The sequence below is a fragment of the Chaetomium fimeti genome (genome assembly GCF_033439085.1).
Source record: "Chaetomium fimeti strain CBS 168.71 chromosome Unknown B0H64scaffold_2, whole genome shotgun sequence".
NCBI classification, from domain to species: Eukaryota; Fungi; Ascomycota; class Sordariomycetes; order Sordariales; family Chaetomiaceae; genus Chaetomium; species Chaetomium fimeti.
The window spans coordinates 1665131-1680637 of NW_026944330.1; the positions used below are offsets into that span (position 1 = coordinate 1665131).

At 56.7% G+C, this 15507-nt stretch overlaps 4 protein-coding genes across 4 annotated transcripts; 3 read left to right on the plus strand and 1 right to left on the minus strand.

The window, feature by feature from the left end:
• The first annotated feature begins 185 nt into the window (after nucleotides 1-185).
• On the plus strand, nucleotides 186-2247 carry B0H64DRAFT_80272 (uncharacterized protein). Its single transcript, XM_062808793.1, has 2 exons — nucleotides 186-893; nucleotides 956-2247. The coding sequence occupies exons 1-2, from the start codon at nucleotides 544-546 to the stop codon at nucleotides 2208-2210; spliced, it is 1605 nt and encodes a 534-aa protein (XP_062662185.1). The 5' UTR covers nucleotides 186-543; the 3' UTR covers nucleotides 2211-2247.
• A 1242-nt stretch (nucleotides 2248-3489) lies between these two features.
• On the plus strand, nucleotides 3490-6126 carry B0H64DRAFT_385783 (heterokaryon incompatibility protein-domain-containing protein). Its single transcript, XM_062803100.1, has 3 exons — nucleotides 3490-4157; nucleotides 4232-5090; nucleotides 5156-6126. Exons 1-3 carry the CDS (start codon nucleotides 3836-3838, stop codon nucleotides 6048-6050), a joined length of 2076 nt encoding a protein of 691 aa, XP_062662186.1. The 5' UTR covers nucleotides 3490-3835; the 3' UTR covers nucleotides 6051-6126.
• A 1059-nt stretch (nucleotides 6127-7185) lies between these two features.
• On the plus strand, nucleotides 7186-8654 carry B0H64DRAFT_429844 (carbohydrate-binding module family 50 protein). The gene is made up of 2 exons (XM_062805912.1): nucleotides 7186-7768; nucleotides 7851-8654. The coding sequence occupies exons 1-2, from the start codon at nucleotides 7360-7362 to the stop codon at nucleotides 8648-8650; spliced, it is 1209 nt and encodes a 402-aa protein (XP_062662187.1). The 5' UTR covers nucleotides 7186-7359; the 3' UTR covers nucleotides 8651-8654.
• A 2510-nt stretch (nucleotides 8655-11164) lies between these two features.
• On the minus strand, nucleotides 11165-13543 carry B0H64DRAFT_385790 (uncharacterized protein). Its single transcript, XM_062803101.1, has 5 exons — nucleotides 13067-13543; nucleotides 12945-13001; nucleotides 12723-12788; nucleotides 12363-12593; nucleotides 11165-12108 (listed from the first exon to the last, which is right to left on the minus strand). The coding sequence occupies exons 1-5, from the start codon at nucleotides 13152-13154 to the stop codon at nucleotides 11342-11344; spliced, it is 1209 nt and encodes a 402-aa protein (XP_062662188.1). The 5' UTR covers nucleotides 13155-13543; the 3' UTR covers nucleotides 11165-11341.
• Nucleotides 13544-15507: the final 1964 nt, after the last annotated feature.

The window sequence follows — 15507 nt, forward strand, 5'->3', positions numbered from 1 at the left end:
GAGGTAAGACGGTGAGATTCTTCCCGGCGCGTTGTCACGATGCCCAAGTTAAAATAGTCAAGGTCAGTTCCATTCCCCCCAGACGCCAAGCAAGCGCTTTCATGTGATCGCCGTTCCCCTCCCCCACACTGCCTCGGCGAAGCCTGACGGTTGGGAAAACTCCATGGAAAGAACATCGTGAGGCTCGGTAAGGTATCTGCCAGCAACTCGGATCACGCACCTGCCGTCCTCTTTCTCGAAAAACAACCTCAGGTAGGATGGTAATTTGCGAGCACGGAAGCGATCTTGTTTGCCTGAAACGGGCCAATCGCAGTTCCATAATGTGCAGTGCCAAGTGGTTCCTTCCTTCAACACGAAAACATACGGCCCCCAACAACACAGGACCTCCGGGTGAACTCGCGAGGCTACTACGCCCAGCAGTGTGCCTGGGCGACTCTTAACCCCGCCCCCAGCCGATGGATTTGTGTTGATATTTTCATCCTTCTCTTTCGCAACTGAATCTCAACCCAGCCTCTGCCAACTAATGAGAATACCCTGGTCATCATGGCCAGAATCACGGACTCAGTCACAGCTATCTTCACCCCAGATCCGACATGCTTTGCATCGTCGAATCTGTGGCTCCAGGAAAATTATCGGTGCGGCACATACTACACGCCATTCCAACCGCGACCGACTAATTCCGTCTCCCTTCCCCCGTGCCCCTTCCCCCGATTGGGCCCTCTGCCTGCCACAACCCGAGATGCGAACCACGCCGCTTGCTACCAGTATAACCCATATTCAACTGGATACACCGCCTATAGTGAGTGCCCGGAGGGCATGACGGGCGCTGCCACCGATACCAGGCAATGGTATGATGGTTCCATCAGCGTAGTTGAGACAACATGCTGTCCAACGTGAGTAGTAAAAAGATGGGGGACCCGCCGGCCACCTGCACAGCGATATCTGACGGTTACAGCGCCTACGACTTCAAGGCCCCTAACAGCGCCCCGACTGCTGTCCCCTTTGTCGTCGACGGCACCACCCACCCGGTGACTTTTGGGACCGCGAACCTGTGCAAAGCCACGTCCATCAGGGACTTCTCGGACCAGGTAGTGACCGTGACTCTTTCCACGTCGCCTCTCTCAACAACCGAGTTGCCATGGGATTACGAGCACGGCTTCCTTGTGGCGGAACCGGCCCGCATCGTCCGGTACCTCTACCCCGACGAGCAGGCCGGCACAACCTCAACCTGCTTCGGCTACCGCTGCCAGTCGACCCCCATCAGCCAGACCAGAACCACCCCCACTTCTGCCCCGACCGATTCTTACATCCCGCCCCCTTCGCCAGCGGTCACCCAATTTACCCCCGCACCATCCTGCGTCTCGGATTCTAACCTCTGGATCGTGTCGGCAAGCTGCTTTCTCAACGACGACGTCTCCCTCCGCAGCCCGCCCTGGCTGCAGTGCACCTATACGGCCGCCGGCGACCCCGACCCCTCTGATACGTCTTGCTATCAGGGCCGCACCTCCACTGTTATCAGCGGTACGCCCACCTTCTACTCGGCCTGCCCGGCGGGGTACACGAAAGCGTGGGGGACCACGTCCCAACCCTACGATCTGCCGCACTACGACGGCAACAAGTCAACCACGTACGACGTCTACGCAACCAGGAACGTGTGTTGCCCGTCGGTGTTCGGCGACGGGATTTCCTTCACCACCACCGAGATCAGCACGACACGGACCGTGTACGAGGGCCGGTCGCACAACATCCGCATCTACGTGGTGCCGGGATGCGTGGCGTCGAGCGTGTCGCAGTACCGCGACCGCACCGTCACTATGGGCCTATACAGCGACGCCCGCGTGTGGGACAAGAAGAAGCGCCAGGGCGTCGAGTACGGCTCCACCACCGCCGTCTGGGACGTCGCTCATGACACCCTCTTTGCCAACGCGCAGCATCTCAGCTGGACCGTCTTCCACGGCACCTACACCTGCTATGAGAACTGTGATGACTATTTTACGTACTCGTACCATAATACCGATCCCAACTACACCCCGCCACCGACCACCGCTGTGACGACCACGACGGCGGATGCGGATGCGGCAGAGGTGGCGACTTCGACCTCGACCGCCGCGGCTGCCGCGATGGTCAAGGGGGACGTGCAAGTTGGCCGGCTGTCGGTTGTGGTGGTTATTGTGACGGTCGTGCAGGTTGCTTTAGGGGCATTGGTGTGAAGTCCCCGGCTAGCAAGATAGCAGGGTTTGCCTAGGGTGATGGCGCGGGTTAGGCGGCGCCGGTAATGGCTTTCTTACGAAACATAATGACGACATGTACTGTACATTCTGGGCCATGTTAGTTTTATCACCGTCCATAACAAGAATATACCCTTGTCGCGGAGCTCATTCCCGGTGGTTACTCGTCGGGAAAAGGAAGAGGCGCAGCGAACAACATTCCACGACCGTCCAACGTGAGCACCCAACCAACCGGAAATTGCGGAGTATTCCCACCTCATCCCCATCACCAACACACCCAAGAAAGTGATATGGCCTTGCCAAGGGGCTCGTTCCGACAGGTCGGTGCCTGCGCGCGCTGGGCCGCATCTAGTCTACACAGGCAGTGACGGGCCCCGAGGCGGCGAGGCGGCACGGCGGCACAACGGCACAACGGCACAGCGGGCGGGCGCGCCGCCATGTTGTGAGGTTGCAGGCGGCACGGCCCTTGGAAGGGGGTGCCCGGGGGTTGAGGCTTGAGGCGCAGGCCAACGGAAATGTAGGGTGGATGGTGGATGGGTGGATGGGGTTGGGCCGTGGGGACGGAGATAAGGGGGTTCGTCAGGGGGGTTATGGGGAAACGGCCTGGGGTATGGTTCTGCCTGTGAGGTGAGAAACTACATACCTAGCACGGACAGGGGGATGTTGCACGAGTTGTTGGCGCTCCTGGTGGTTAGGTACATACTCGGCGTGATGTTGGTTGTTCTTTGGGATGTGCTGCGGCGCCCTCGGATATTTGTGGATCGACATACAGGCATATACATAGGCGGGAGTGTTTTGAGTGCTGATGGGATCCGTCTCGCCTCGTGTGTTAGTGCCAACTGCATGGAGCAGGGTCCGGGTTGTTGGGAGTTTGAGGGAGAACACTCTTTTTCTCTATGCGGTAAGTGGTATCGTGCTGCAGACCCGACACGGTTTATGGCGAGTTTGGCATGGCCCGCACAGCAGTCAATCTATCAATGGACTGCTCTTTGTCTGAGTCTCGACTCGTCGGCCCAGGGCTGGACCTCGGGACGGACGAGCGGATCAGCGGTCGTTGCAGCCTAGTGCAGAGAAAAGGATAAGGGATGGGCAAGGGCTGATGTGGTGGCCCTCGAACAAGCTGTCCGGTGATGGGTCCTCCGATATGGCATGTACCTGCAAGGTCGGTAGCTTTGACGCGCGAAGGGCGTAAGGTTGACTGCGGTTCAGTCCCCAATATATTTGTTTCAACCGTAATCGGATTTGATGTCAGGGCTTTCAGCCTATCTATCATGGAAGTGCTTTTCTCAGAGGTAGGTTCCGCAACCATGTAGTTCGCCGCCTCACAGTCAATAAATCTCTCGCCGTGCTTGTTTAGTTATTAGTGCGTGGACTGTGATTAAGGGAACCAACCAAGACATGCCACGCCATCAGGTTTTGCGGCTCTTTCACGGGGTGTCACAGGGCTTCCCTTCCCCTAACAGTCTCTTCCTCGGTGGCCCCCCAAGTCTTCCGTCCTTCCCAACTCGGCAAACTGCCTCGCTAAGGTAAAACCTCACCTTTTCGCGTCGGGCACAGGCTTCCCTTCTCACTGTACCTCTTTTACCTCACATCTATGATCTGTTGCCATGCTTTGCCCCCACGCCGAGATCAGAACTCGCATGTACGGCAAGGGAATCGTTGGCAGCACTCACATTACGGTAACATCCTGCCAAGCCAGCGCAAAGACATGCCCAGAATGCGATTTGCTGTTGAGAGTCGTGGAGGAGTATAAACCTGGCTGGTCGAACGCTGGCCATGCAGATGGCCGGTTGGAGCGCGTGTTGCATTTGGAATCCCCTTACGCAACCCCGGGTGTCGTTCGGCTCAGAGAAGGTAGTGGTGGTGGTTGGGGGTGGTTCAATAACCTTGAGGTAGTCGGCTCGTTTCGTTTCTTTCGCAAGGCCAAGGGTAGGTTAGCTGTATGCGAGGGTTTCATGCCCGTGTGTTGCGTAGGTAAGTGAAGCGTGCTTACCAGAACACAGGAGACATACTATCACTCCGCGGCGGCGGGTCGCAGGCCGACACGGTACTATACGAGAGCTTGGAAATTGTGGAAGCTTCTTCCTCGGCCGCGGCGATTCAACGCGCCTCCAAATGGCTCGCCCATTGTGTGGACCACGACAAGGAGGAGTGCAAGATCCTCAATCCTAGCTTCACCCCTCGTCGGTTACTCAATGTTGGCACTGGAGAACAAAACGGGGAGCCTTTTCTCTTTGAGCCAACGGTGCCGACCTTGTATGTGTGCCTGAGCTACTGCTGGGGCCCAGACGCAGCCGACGTCCTGACAACGACGAAGCACAACTTGCAGGCACACTATCAAGCTGTGCCGCTGGTGGCCGTGCCGCAAACCGTCAGGGATACCGTGACGCTCTGCCGCGGCCTGAAGCTGGAAAATCTCTGGGTCGACTCCCTCTGCATCGCCCAAGATGACACACAGGATTGGCTGCAGCAGTCTGCTGAGATGAGGGACATCTACGCCAACGCCCACCTCACGATCGCAGCCGAGGAGCCGGCATCATGCAAGCTGGGTTTCTTGGGCGAGCAACAATTTGGAAAACCCGGGTGGCAACGCGTATTTACCACCCATGTCCCAAAAGAAGCCGGAGGGCCGGACAATCAGCTCATATTGAGACCGGTAGAGGAGGGTGAGACCATTACCTCCGGCCGGGACGAGAGATGCTCGCTCGACAGCCGTGGCTGGTGTCTCCAGGAGAGCATACTGCCGACCCGCAGACTCTGTTTCAACGGGAAAGAGATGTCTTGGGAGTGCGGCAGACGGAGGATTTGCGAATGTGGCCACGCCCTATGGGGTATTACAGCGCGACCAATCTCCTACGGAAAGTAAGTGATGCCTCGTTGCACGGTTGTATGTACAGATGTACAGGGGCTGACCCGAGACTTCGCAGCGTGGGCGCCAGGATAAAGCAGGGCTACCAAAAAGGCCGCTGGGACAAGTGCACGCCCAGGGATGACTGGAAGGAGATGGTGGAGGACTATTCCAGACGGTCCCTCAGCAAGAAGACGGATAAACTGTCTGCCATTTCCGGCTTAGCAAAGTTGTTCGTGGGGGCACCATGGGAACAAAAGCCCTACTGGTATCCCGGAGGCGGACCGTTGGCTCTTCCCCGGACCCTCGCCTTGACGGTCGACAATTACAAAGCCGGGTTGTGGATGAACACTTTCATTTCCGACCTCGCATGGTGGCTGGTCGAGCCCGGATCAGAAAACAGTGGTCCGGTACCGTATAGCGCACCCAGCTGGTCATGGGCTTCCGTCGATGGCCCGGTGCGGTTTCAGTATAGTGAAGCCGCCTATTCACGGGATCCTACGGCTATCAGACGCATCGACTGTACAGCCGACGATGTCAGGTGTGAAACTATTGTGCCTTCGGACCACACAGGTCCGCTCAAAGCCGCATATACGGTTCTCACAGGCCCCTTGGTTACAGCCGAGCTCGTGGACCACCCACCTACGCCGTACTATACGGGAACAGGTTTCCCCGGCGAGATTCCGGCGCACCGATTATATGTCCACGGCTTGCAACTCTACAGCGCAGAAGTCGCTCTCGACCAGCCTAGAGATGTCTTCAAGGATCAGGCCTTCTTCTTCTTCAGGCTGTTCACCTGGAAAACACAGAATGGGAAAAGGGTAATGAATAAAGCGTGGTTTCTTGTGCTGAAAAGGTCATCGAGGGATGAAGCGGCGTTTGAGAGAATTGGTGTGGGTGTATGGTTGGATCCCCGGGAGTCTGATCTCCCATCGTTCGACGGCGCAAAACCGACGTCGATCAAGATCGTGTAGGGCCAGCGGTGGGATGTGTGTACCTGGTCTAAGGCTCTTAGTAAAATAAAAAAATAAAAAGAGACGTTGCAGCAAGGCTCTTTAGGTACTGTTAGAGGACTCGAGTACCTCGTCCAACTGCTAGCTGGGGTTTCCCCGATCACCGGAGAACATGATGCGGAACCCCGGGCGACGAAGTGGGGCCGGGTATCGATGTGGGGCCGTCGTCCGGACGTCCGGGGCTCCGGATTTAGACTCCGGCGTTTGTTCCGACGAGGTAGGGGGTTTTCTTCAAGTCACCTGTCATGACACGGGTGTAAGCTCAGATGATGAAATGCCGTCCTGCTGCAGAGGAAGAAATAAAAACGGGAAACCGGCTCCCACACCACCCCTTTTTCTCCTCCACCCCCCCTTCGAGTCAAACCGATGTGCCCCCTTACGGCCCAACACGTCTTTTGCCTATCTTTTTTTCGTGCCCTGTATTCTAACTTCTGGGTCGCTCTAGATCCGATCCCCTAGTATTTGAACGGTTCCTTTTGCCCCCTTCCTTTACCCGGAATTTGCCGCCTCCTCTTGAGTCTTCACGATCGGTTGCGTTCTGGACGCTTCTCATCTGAAACCTCCTTTCCAAGCTCCCATCTTTGTGACCCTCGGCTCCATGCATTATGCCCTATCAGCACCCGAGACTCACAGTGGATGCACCTATTGTGGCGTATGCCGTGAAAGGGCGGTGAGTTTCTCTTGGAGGGGACATCCCCGCGTCATCGCCAATGATTCTATATGGCATCAACAAGATCGCCAGAAAGCCCACTACAGAGGAGAAATCTGGATGGCGATTTACTGCTGCAGATCTCATTCGTGGAGACTGCGCCTGAAGATCAGATCGACCCCCTTTTTCCTTCACCCTATCCCTCCTCCTTTCATCAACCGGGTTCCCCGTCAACCAAGTGCGGATAACGCGGCAAGCCAAGGCTCGGTGTTAGAAGTTAAGCCTTGATACGCGCGGCGGTATCCACCATCACCAGCGATCTGAAGCACGAAGGGTCTACCCAAGCACCGAGGGTGGCTTGGATGTGCCCAAGTGGGCCGTCAGTGGAACCCAACGCCGTTGCCCGACTCGAGCTGCGGTAATGCCCAGCGGAGTGCGGGGCGGTTTCAGACGTGTCCAAGCAAACAAAGCCACAAAGGTGCTCCAGATGACCCCATTCAGAGCTGCCGGGCATGTGTATATAAAGGAGTCTGGCCGGCTCTGCCATGTTGGCGTAGTCCTGGTCCACAGACTTCCTTTACCGTTACACCAACAACACCCTCTTCAACACCATCATCCACCATGACTCAATACAACAACAACTACCCCCAGGGCGGCTACCCTCAAAATGGAGGCTATCCCCAGGGAAACCCGCCTCCGCCATATAACCAAGGCCAAGGCCAAGGCCAAGGGGAGGCAGCTGCCTACTTCGCCGGAGCACCCCAACAACAGCAGGGCTATGGACAGCAAGGCTATGGCCAGCAACAGCAAGGCTATGGCCAGCAACAGCAAGGCTACGGCCAGCAAGGCCCTGGACAGCAGGGTTACGGCCAGCCTCCGCAGCACCACCAGCGCGACTCTAACAACGGCCCTGAAGAAGATGGCCCGGCCGGTGAGCGTGGCGTGTTGGGTGCGCTAGGTGGTGGTATCGCCGGCGCCGTGGGAGGCAACAAGATCGGCGGCAAGGTGACAGGCCACAGCAAGATGAGCAGTACGTTCGCTTCTCTTTTCTTTACCCCTTTCCATATTCCGACACATGTTCTCTGCGTGGACTTTCCGCTAACTCATGGTAGCCGTGCTCGGTGCCGTGGCTGGTGCCGTTGCCGGACACAAGCTGCAGGACGGCGTGTCCGACTGGAAGGACAACCGGGACGAGGAGAAGGAGAAGAAGAAGAAGGAAGAAGAGGAAGAGAAGCGGAGAGAGGAGGAGAAGAAACGCCGAGACGAGGATGACAAGCGCCGCAGAGAAGATGATAAGCGCCGTAGAGAGGATGAGAAGAGGAATGAGCACCACCCCCCTGCCCGCCAGGAGCACCGCCAGGAGCACAACCAGCCCCGCGACCGCGGTGTCAGCTACGCCGGCAACTTCAGCAGCTCCGCGCGCGACACCCGCCTCGATGCCCACGGCGAGTACATGCTGCACACCTCGTGTAAGCGCCTCGACGGCTCGTACCAGAGCACCAGCATTAGCCTGAACAAGATCATCGAGAACGACCGGGGCAGCTTCCGCTGGTTTTCGGGTGGACAGAGCAACGGCGGCGGGCAGCAGAGCCACACCGTCCAGCCCGGCGACACCCTCCGCGCCATCGCTGGCCGCTACAACTGCTCGTTCGAGGAGATTGCCCGCAAGAACAACATCGCCAACCCCGACCTGATCCACCCCGGCACCGTCCTCCAGATCCCCGGCTCGGGCGGAAACAACAACAGCGGCAGGGGCGGTAACTTCGGGGAGTCGGCACGGGATGTGCGTCTCGCCGATGGCGGCCGCAGGCTCGACGGCGAGCTGCTCCGTGACGGCCGCTGGCTCGGAAGTTCCATCATCCTCGACGAGAGGTTGTCGAACAACAATGGCACACTGAAGTACATCGAGTAAGGGGCAATTGCGTGCCGGTCCTACCTGGCCACGTTGCTGTCGGTCCCTAGTATAGCATGGTCGGTGGGATGGACTGTTAGAGTCCTATAGATCACAATCTAATGTTTTATGAACTCACTCAGTGCTCTGACTACTCATTAAGGAATCTAACCACCTAGCAACTTACCCAATTTCGTTATCTTAGTGTTGTCCGCCTAGAGCCTACTTTGCCGTTTATCCAACAGTAATAGACCTATTATTTACTTTACTCTCCGGCTCATCGCCGCGGCCTTACTGTCCCTTAACCCACCCTCGGACAGCCTTGGGGTCTGCGCCTTCTTCTCCCCCCCCTAACCCATCTCTTCTCTTATTCCTCTTCCTCTTCCCTTTTCTACCCCCCCTCACCTTCCCGACCAGGCAGACAACACACCCGGGCACACATCCACAGAGAAACACACTCCCTCTTCTCCCGCACCCACACCAGCGCATCCTCCCCAGCCCCATAATCCCACCATCCCCGCTTCCGCAGTTCACAGGCAGGGACAAACTCACTGGAGTCCGCTGGGAGGCCGCGGAGCCAATTCTCAAGATACACCCCCTTAACGGTCATCAGATCCGGCGGCGCGGTATTGTAGCCGTCCTCGGCGTGGCCCGCCTCGATTTCGTCGAGCCATTCTCGGATGGCCTGCTGCTGCAGCTGTCTTTCGCGGCCCCGGTCCGGGAAGGTATCGATGGTAGTGGTGGTGGTGGCCGTGTCTTTTGAGTTTTGCGTTGCGTTATCCCAGGGATCGCTATCGTCGGTGTCATGGGCACTGCCCCCCTCCCTACTGCTGCTGCCGCTGCCGCTGCCGCTGCCACCGTCTCCCACTCGCGCATGTTCTCCCTCCTGCTCTCCCTTCCCCTTCCCACAACCCCTATCAACCAGTACCCCCATCCACGGCCCCTTTCCTAGCCGACCGTCCCAACTCGCATCGTTCGGGTCCTGTTGCGCTGGTATTTCCTCTGACTCGGCGAGCCGTGGGTTGGACGACGGCATTAGCGGTTTGGGGGTAGGTGGGCGGGTGGGTTGTGGTTGTCTGGTTGTCTGTTTCTCTGTGATGGATGACGCAAAGCCGAGGGGGAGGGATTTAAATATGGGAACCAAATTGGGAAGGGAGAGGCTCTTATGTGTTTCGGCACCTACGCACACACGCCCAAGATCGGAATGGCGACGTTGATCTCGTCAACGAACAAAGCGTATTGTTGTTTCATTGTTCGAGATGTCCGCGTTCCCTGGTTGGGTGGCCACTGCTAGCTGGCCGGCAAGTTCTTTAGCTCGACGGCGAGGAGTTGTTAGAAAGCCCCAGAGTCACGAGCTCTGCCGGGGAAAAGGATGATGGAGGAGGGCGGAGCAGGGAGAGCTAGTGGTTGGTGACCGTGTAAACAAAGGGGTCGGTAAACCCCTGGACCCACCAACCTCGATGCTATTAGGAGGACTCGGTTTTCGCTACCCTTTTTTTTTTCACCTAGGCTAGGTGTTACACAATGGTATTGTCATCAGCGCAGGCAAACAGGCTAAGCCACCCAAACCAGCGGCGCGTGCCGCCATCCACCGAAGATGACGAGGGGCGACGAAATTCGTATTAGGGGTTATGATCCGCTGGTGGTTCGGAGTAGTTAAGGTGTAGATAGAGTGAAGTGTCAGGGAGAGGGGGACCATGTAAGCCGTGTAGTGTCTTGGGAAAAGGAAAGAAAACAAACGCCCCCCAGAGATGACCTAAACAAAGCCCCGTCCGTTGTCTCCCCACCAAAATGGAAACCCCCAACACCACCCCGATGATAGATAGAGCAAGGCTCGCTATTGTCGCGTAAACACCGCAGTCACCATCCGCTCCGTGAAAACTAGAACCTGCTCCATCCCATCCTCGCCCATGCCCCACAAACCGTAGCTTTCTGTCGCTGTCCCTATACCGTGATTGTTTCCTATATACTAGCGCAGCCGAAATGAACGCAAAGATGTTGATTGATTGTTTAGTTGTGTTGTTGTAATGGTGCCCCCCAAAGACAGACTAGGAAACCAGAGAGCCGTTTGGATTGCGCATCGTTTCACGCCCATGCCGACGGAACTTAAGAGAACGACCGTCCATACTCCCAACCCCAGTTGAAAGCAGAATAACTTCGGGCCGAGTTGCCCGCGCAACTCGCCACCGTCGTTGAACAATCTCCATAGCCCGTGGAAAAACGACACAGAGTTGATGCCGATGTGTATGCCGCGCGAGTCCGGGCAACAGCGGTGTGTTTTTGTCTGCCATGTCGTAGTTCCGAGGCGAAACCCCATGCCGTGTGCGCCCCCACCCATTCAAGATCGAAGGAAGGCCAGACGCCGAAAGGTCGATGAATGCCAATGTACCAGAGACCAAAGACAACAGCGCTCCCACTTCGTTTCCCCCCGATACCCGCCTCTTTTGTGCGTAAGCAGCATGAATGACCCAACACACGCGCCTGCTGCCGCCGTCCCAGTTCCGAAAATATGCCAACCCCCCCCCCCCCCCCCCCATCCATCCCTGAATCAGAAAACAAACACCGTTTCTCACATTTATCCACGCGCCACCCTGTTGATGTCCGTTGCAGCCTTCCACGATTCCCGCCGCCCTGATGAATGTAACCTCGCAGGACTCCGTATCCGAAACGCTACCATATGTTGCCGGTGTCGCCCTTACCCAAATGAAAACTCTAGCCCCATACACTGGCTTGGACACCGCCAAGACCAGGCTTGCTACCCCATCCGCTCGGGCGGGCAGGCCAACCAGAGAGGCCAACGCCAGAGCCCTCGGACGCCCCAGCCGGCGGGTTGGCGGGGCCGGCGCTGCTCGAAGAAGCACCCTCGTCATTGCCGGATGCGTTGTAACCCTGGCTTAGAGGCGACGGCAGCGGGGTAGTGGATCGCTTGGTGAGAGCAGGGTTCATCGGGGCGCCGGAAACCGATGGGCGGGTGCCGATGGGGGCAACCGAGCCCTGGGAGGGCTTGCTGCCCGGAGCACCCTGCCGCGGCGGAGATCCTCCCGGCGAGGAAACGCTAGTGCGGCTCGACTGCTGCGCTGCCGGTGCATCGTACATGCCCTTGGTTCCCGGGTTGGACTGGGGGCTGGAGTTGCTGTTGGCTCTGGCCTGCTCATTGTGCCCGACAGAGTGCGATCCCTGGCCGCTCTCGGCCGAAAGCTGGACTCCAGCATCAAGATGACCCGGGGGGGCGCGTCCGTATCCATAGGCCAGCGGGGAATTGCCGCGTAGGCCGGCCGGTCCACCTTGAGGACCGGGCAGGCCAGTCCGGGGACCACCGGCTTCGTCGGCATAACCGGCGCCTTCGGGGTGCTGTCCCTCTCCGTACAGGCTGCTACGCTGGTGGGAGAGGAGCTTGCGGCGATCGTCGTCAGGCAAGCCGCCGGGGCTCAGGGTGCTGTCTGGCTTGTTGCCGCCGTACGGCATATCGGAGATAACAGCTGAGAAGAAAGATCGAGTTAGCCTAGATTCCTGGACAGTCTTGTCTCGTAACCCAGCCACCAGAAAAATCCCCAAAGGTGCCCCCGCATCTTTACAGCGTTCAGAGAGCACAGGACCATTGGGGGTCGAACCGCACTTGTGGTGCAACATAGTTGGGAATAGAAGGGTTGAGCTCCGGGAGTGCCGGAAGCTGCTCTATGATTTTGTTTGCTCTGGTAGGAAGACTGATGCTATACAGTAGAAGACGGCCTACTTCGGTTGTATTGCTGCTCTTGATGGTAGTTCCGCAGCTCTCGCTCCCGCTGGGCGGCCATTCTCCTCTTGGCCTGCATCATCTGTTCCGCCTCGTTCGAGCCGCGCGAGGATTGGTGGCGCTGGGAGGCGTAAAAGTTCTGGAGGTTGGAACCCGTGTGCGAGCCGCGCGCATCGCCGAAGTCGGACACGGACTGGGGACGGGAACCGGGGCCGGCGGGCGGACGTCCTTCTAGCGTGCAAAATGTCAAGGGTCAGTGGGTCGGGCTCGTCAACGGCGACCCGCGCCGGTCCCGGGCATACCCACCGAAACCTCGGGCACGGTCCGGCGGGGCCGGGATGGGGTAGGGTAGGGACTCACGACGACCCCCAGCGTTTGCAAACATCTTTCCGCTCTTGAGAAGGTTGTCGATGGCACGGTCGACCTCTGCCAGTCGAACAGTCAGCATCACAAATCCCCCCGTCATCCTCTTCTCCCGTATGAAGCACCCATCGTATTTCCCATTCGTAAAACCAGCGTCACGATAGGGATTTCGGCTACGTGGGGTCCGGGGTTACCGAAGAAGCGATGGATATTACATACCCTCTAGTTGGTGAGTGAAGGCACCGGACTCTTCGCGGGGGATGACCGAGCTAGCACCTGTTGATGAAGCGATGTTAGCCACCAAGATCGCTGTCCGTGTCCAGCAAGCGGAAAGAACTAACCCGAGCGGGCGGGCGGCGGCGTTTGGTGATCCCAGCCAGACTGTCCCGAGGGAGGCCACTGGGGCGAGGACTCGTAGTATGCCGACATGATGACGAGGGCCTACTTGGGGTGGGCAGACCGGAAGGCCGCAGCGATTATCGGCAGCAGCGCTGCAATGGGAATCGGCGTGGAGAATTCCGGCTCGACAGCTGACTCTGCAGCCGATTAAGTTAGCATGTGCGAAATGCAAGGCATGCGTGAGTGATTAGGAAAGTGCGCTGAGATGACGCGATGGCGACAGGTATCAGGCACGGTCGCTTGCTTGGTTCGTTGCCCAAGGTTTCGGAGCGTTGTGGAAAGGGGGCAAGGGAGCTGAGGCGCGAAAATGAGGTTCGGCCGACGGCGAGTGGCGCACCAGCAAAACAGGGAAAAAAAATATTTCCTAGGGACCACGAGGACTTTGGGGGTCGGGTACTCCTCAACGTGCGCCCTTCCTAGAATCGCACTCACCGCAAGTCAACTTCGTCTTGTTGCTGAAAAAGCTCCGACCTGATCCTGATTGACAACGGAAGAGGGGCCCAAGAAAAAAGGGAAAAAGGGGAAAAGAGGAATTTCGGCACGTAGCTCAACGCGCAAGTAGTTTTTCTTGTCGCGAGCTCGGTGTGGAGGGTTGCTTCAGAAGGAAAGGACCGGGGAGAGGGAGGTTCTTAGGCCCGGCGCAATGGACGGAGGCGTGGGTCGATCTGCCAACGTGGAGGTCGCTCTTGCAAAAAAAAAAAAAAAAAAGGGTGCGATCCCCTTTTCGATTCGTGGAAGGTCCACGGGAGCGGCAGCACAGGGCCCTCAAAGTCGCAACAAGTGGATGGAGCGCGCCGAGAAAGAGACACCTTCAACTGCAATCTCCTTCATTCATCTGACCCATAGTTACCTCAAGATCTGCCACTCTCACCAAGCTCATTCAACGCGGATTTCGCAAAGCAACGCTCAGCTCTTTCACGGATTACAGTTGTACGGTATGGATGCCCACAGTACTTGGGGGTTGCGTGGGTCTGGGATTTTTACCCATTTACCCCCTACTCCGTAGGGGGGGCGAAAACCGTGGGACACGACAAAAAACCTGGGACAATCCAAATTTGGCGGGCAACTCTATACAAAACTGTTAGTGCAAGCATCGGAAACTTTCTAAATCAACAAATACTCAACAAATATCTAGTTTTAAAATCCAGGAAAAAAGAATTAAGTAAGGATTAATAAGGATAATAGTAAGATACCTTTTTTCTAATCGATTTTAAATTTGGTAAAGAGCTTCCTAGTAAAGGTTAAGGAAAATTATCTCTTAGCTAGCATTTCAAAGCATTTTAAGGTCTAAGAGAAAATAGATAAGAATAGTTGCATCTCGAGCAAACCTTTAAATAATTTTTTAAAAGTTTATAGATAGATTCTCCTATTATCGAGCTTACTTTCTTCTATATATTTCTTTTACTTTTAAGGTGTTGCTGTTGTGTAATTAGAGTCTGGAAATTTCCTAAGTTCGATTTGTATGGAGTTGCCCGCCAAATTTGGAGTGTCCCAGGTTTTTTGTCGTGTCCCACGGTTTTCGCCCCCCCTACGGAGTAGGGGGTAAATGGGTAAAAATCCCAGACCCACGCAACCCCCAAGTATGCATGTACAACCCATGATCTTTCGTGGACCCGTCTTTTCCAGGTTCACCTCCTCTTTCAGGAACTCGGGTCGGCAGGGATGCCGGAAAATTATGGGTTCATGAAATCCCCTGTCTTGCTTATTAATAGCAGCAGCAACGACATTCTCGAGTGCATGGAGTAGTTATTGCGCTGTCACTATCATCAATGGTGTTGAGAGACTGCTCAATATTACAGATCTGGATGGGGAGTTTGAGGGCCAAGGATGGAAAAGTCTGAATTTACCGTGAGGTTCCATACGGCAAAGCGGCTGTCCGTTCTTGGCCATGGAATTCAGCCTGCGGTGATGGGGATCTGCGACCTCACCTCTCGGAATCAACCACGAAGGTGACGAAGCAGTGGTGGCGCACGAAAAGCACATCAAGCATTCATTATCACCAAGAGGCGGCAGTTGCATGATCATCTATCTGTCCGTCTGATCGAGGAACTTGAGACCTCGACCCAGGCGGGCCGGTGCGGATGAGGTGGATACCCTGGAACACATTTGGCTGGGGGTCCATTGGTTGAGCGCCCACAGACGGAAAACGGCACTGGATAGGGGAAGCCGATGGTGGGAGGCCGCAGTGATCGGAACCCTCGATCGATGGAGGATTACTGTGATAAAGTTCGGGGGTTGAGACCTTTGTCGGCCGACTGAACCTCTTACCGCTCACTTTGGGCCTTGGAGACGAGTGCCCTCGGGGTGCTCCCATCACGGTGTTGACCAGGACACGACGAGCACGAGTTTGGATGACCCCCCACTGTCGACAGCGACACTCCAG

Excerpts from the sequence above, each read along its gene's own strand:
- B0H64DRAFT_80272 (XM_062808793.1), top strand. The coding sequence starts at position 544 with ATGGCCAGAATCACGGACTCAGTCACAGCTATCTTCACCCCAGATCCG. Across the intron at positions 894-955 it reads GAGACAACATGCTGTCCAAC|CGCCTACGACTTCAAGGCCC; the intron begins GTGAGTAGTAAA and ends TGACGGTTACAG.
- B0H64DRAFT_385783 (XM_062803100.1), top strand. The coding sequence starts at position 3,836 with ATGCTTTGCCCCCACGCCGAGATCAGAACTCGCATGTACGGCAAGGGA. Across the intron at positions 4,158-4,231 it reads TTTCTTTCGCAAGGCCAAGG|GAGACATACTATCACTCCGC; the intron begins GTAGGTTAGCTG and ends ACCAGAACACAG. Across the intron at positions 5,091-5,155 it reads CGACCAATCTCCTACGGAAA|CGTGGGCGCCAGGATAAAGC; the intron begins GTAAGTGATGCC and ends GAGACTTCGCAG.
- B0H64DRAFT_429844 (XM_062805912.1), top strand. The coding sequence starts at position 7,360 with ATGACTCAATACAACAACAACTACCCCCAGGGCGGCTACCCTCAAAAT. Across the intron at positions 7,769-7,850 it reads AGGCCACAGCAAGATGAGCA|CCGTGCTCGGTGCCGTGGCT; the intron begins GTACGTTCGCTT and ends AACTCATGGTAG.
- B0H64DRAFT_385790 (XM_062803101.1), bottom strand. The coding sequence starts at position 13,154 with ATGTCGGCATACTACGAGTCCTCGCCCCAGTGGCCTCCCTCGGGACAG. Across the intron at positions 13,002-13,066 it reads GCCGCCGCCCGCCCGCTCGG|GTGCTAGCTCGGTCATCCCC; the intron begins GTTAGTTCTTTC and ends CTTCATCAACAG. Across the intron at positions 12,789-12,944 it reads CTTCACTCACCAACTAGAGG|AGGTCGACCGTGCCATCGAC; the intron begins GTATGTAATATC and ends TTCGACTGGCAG.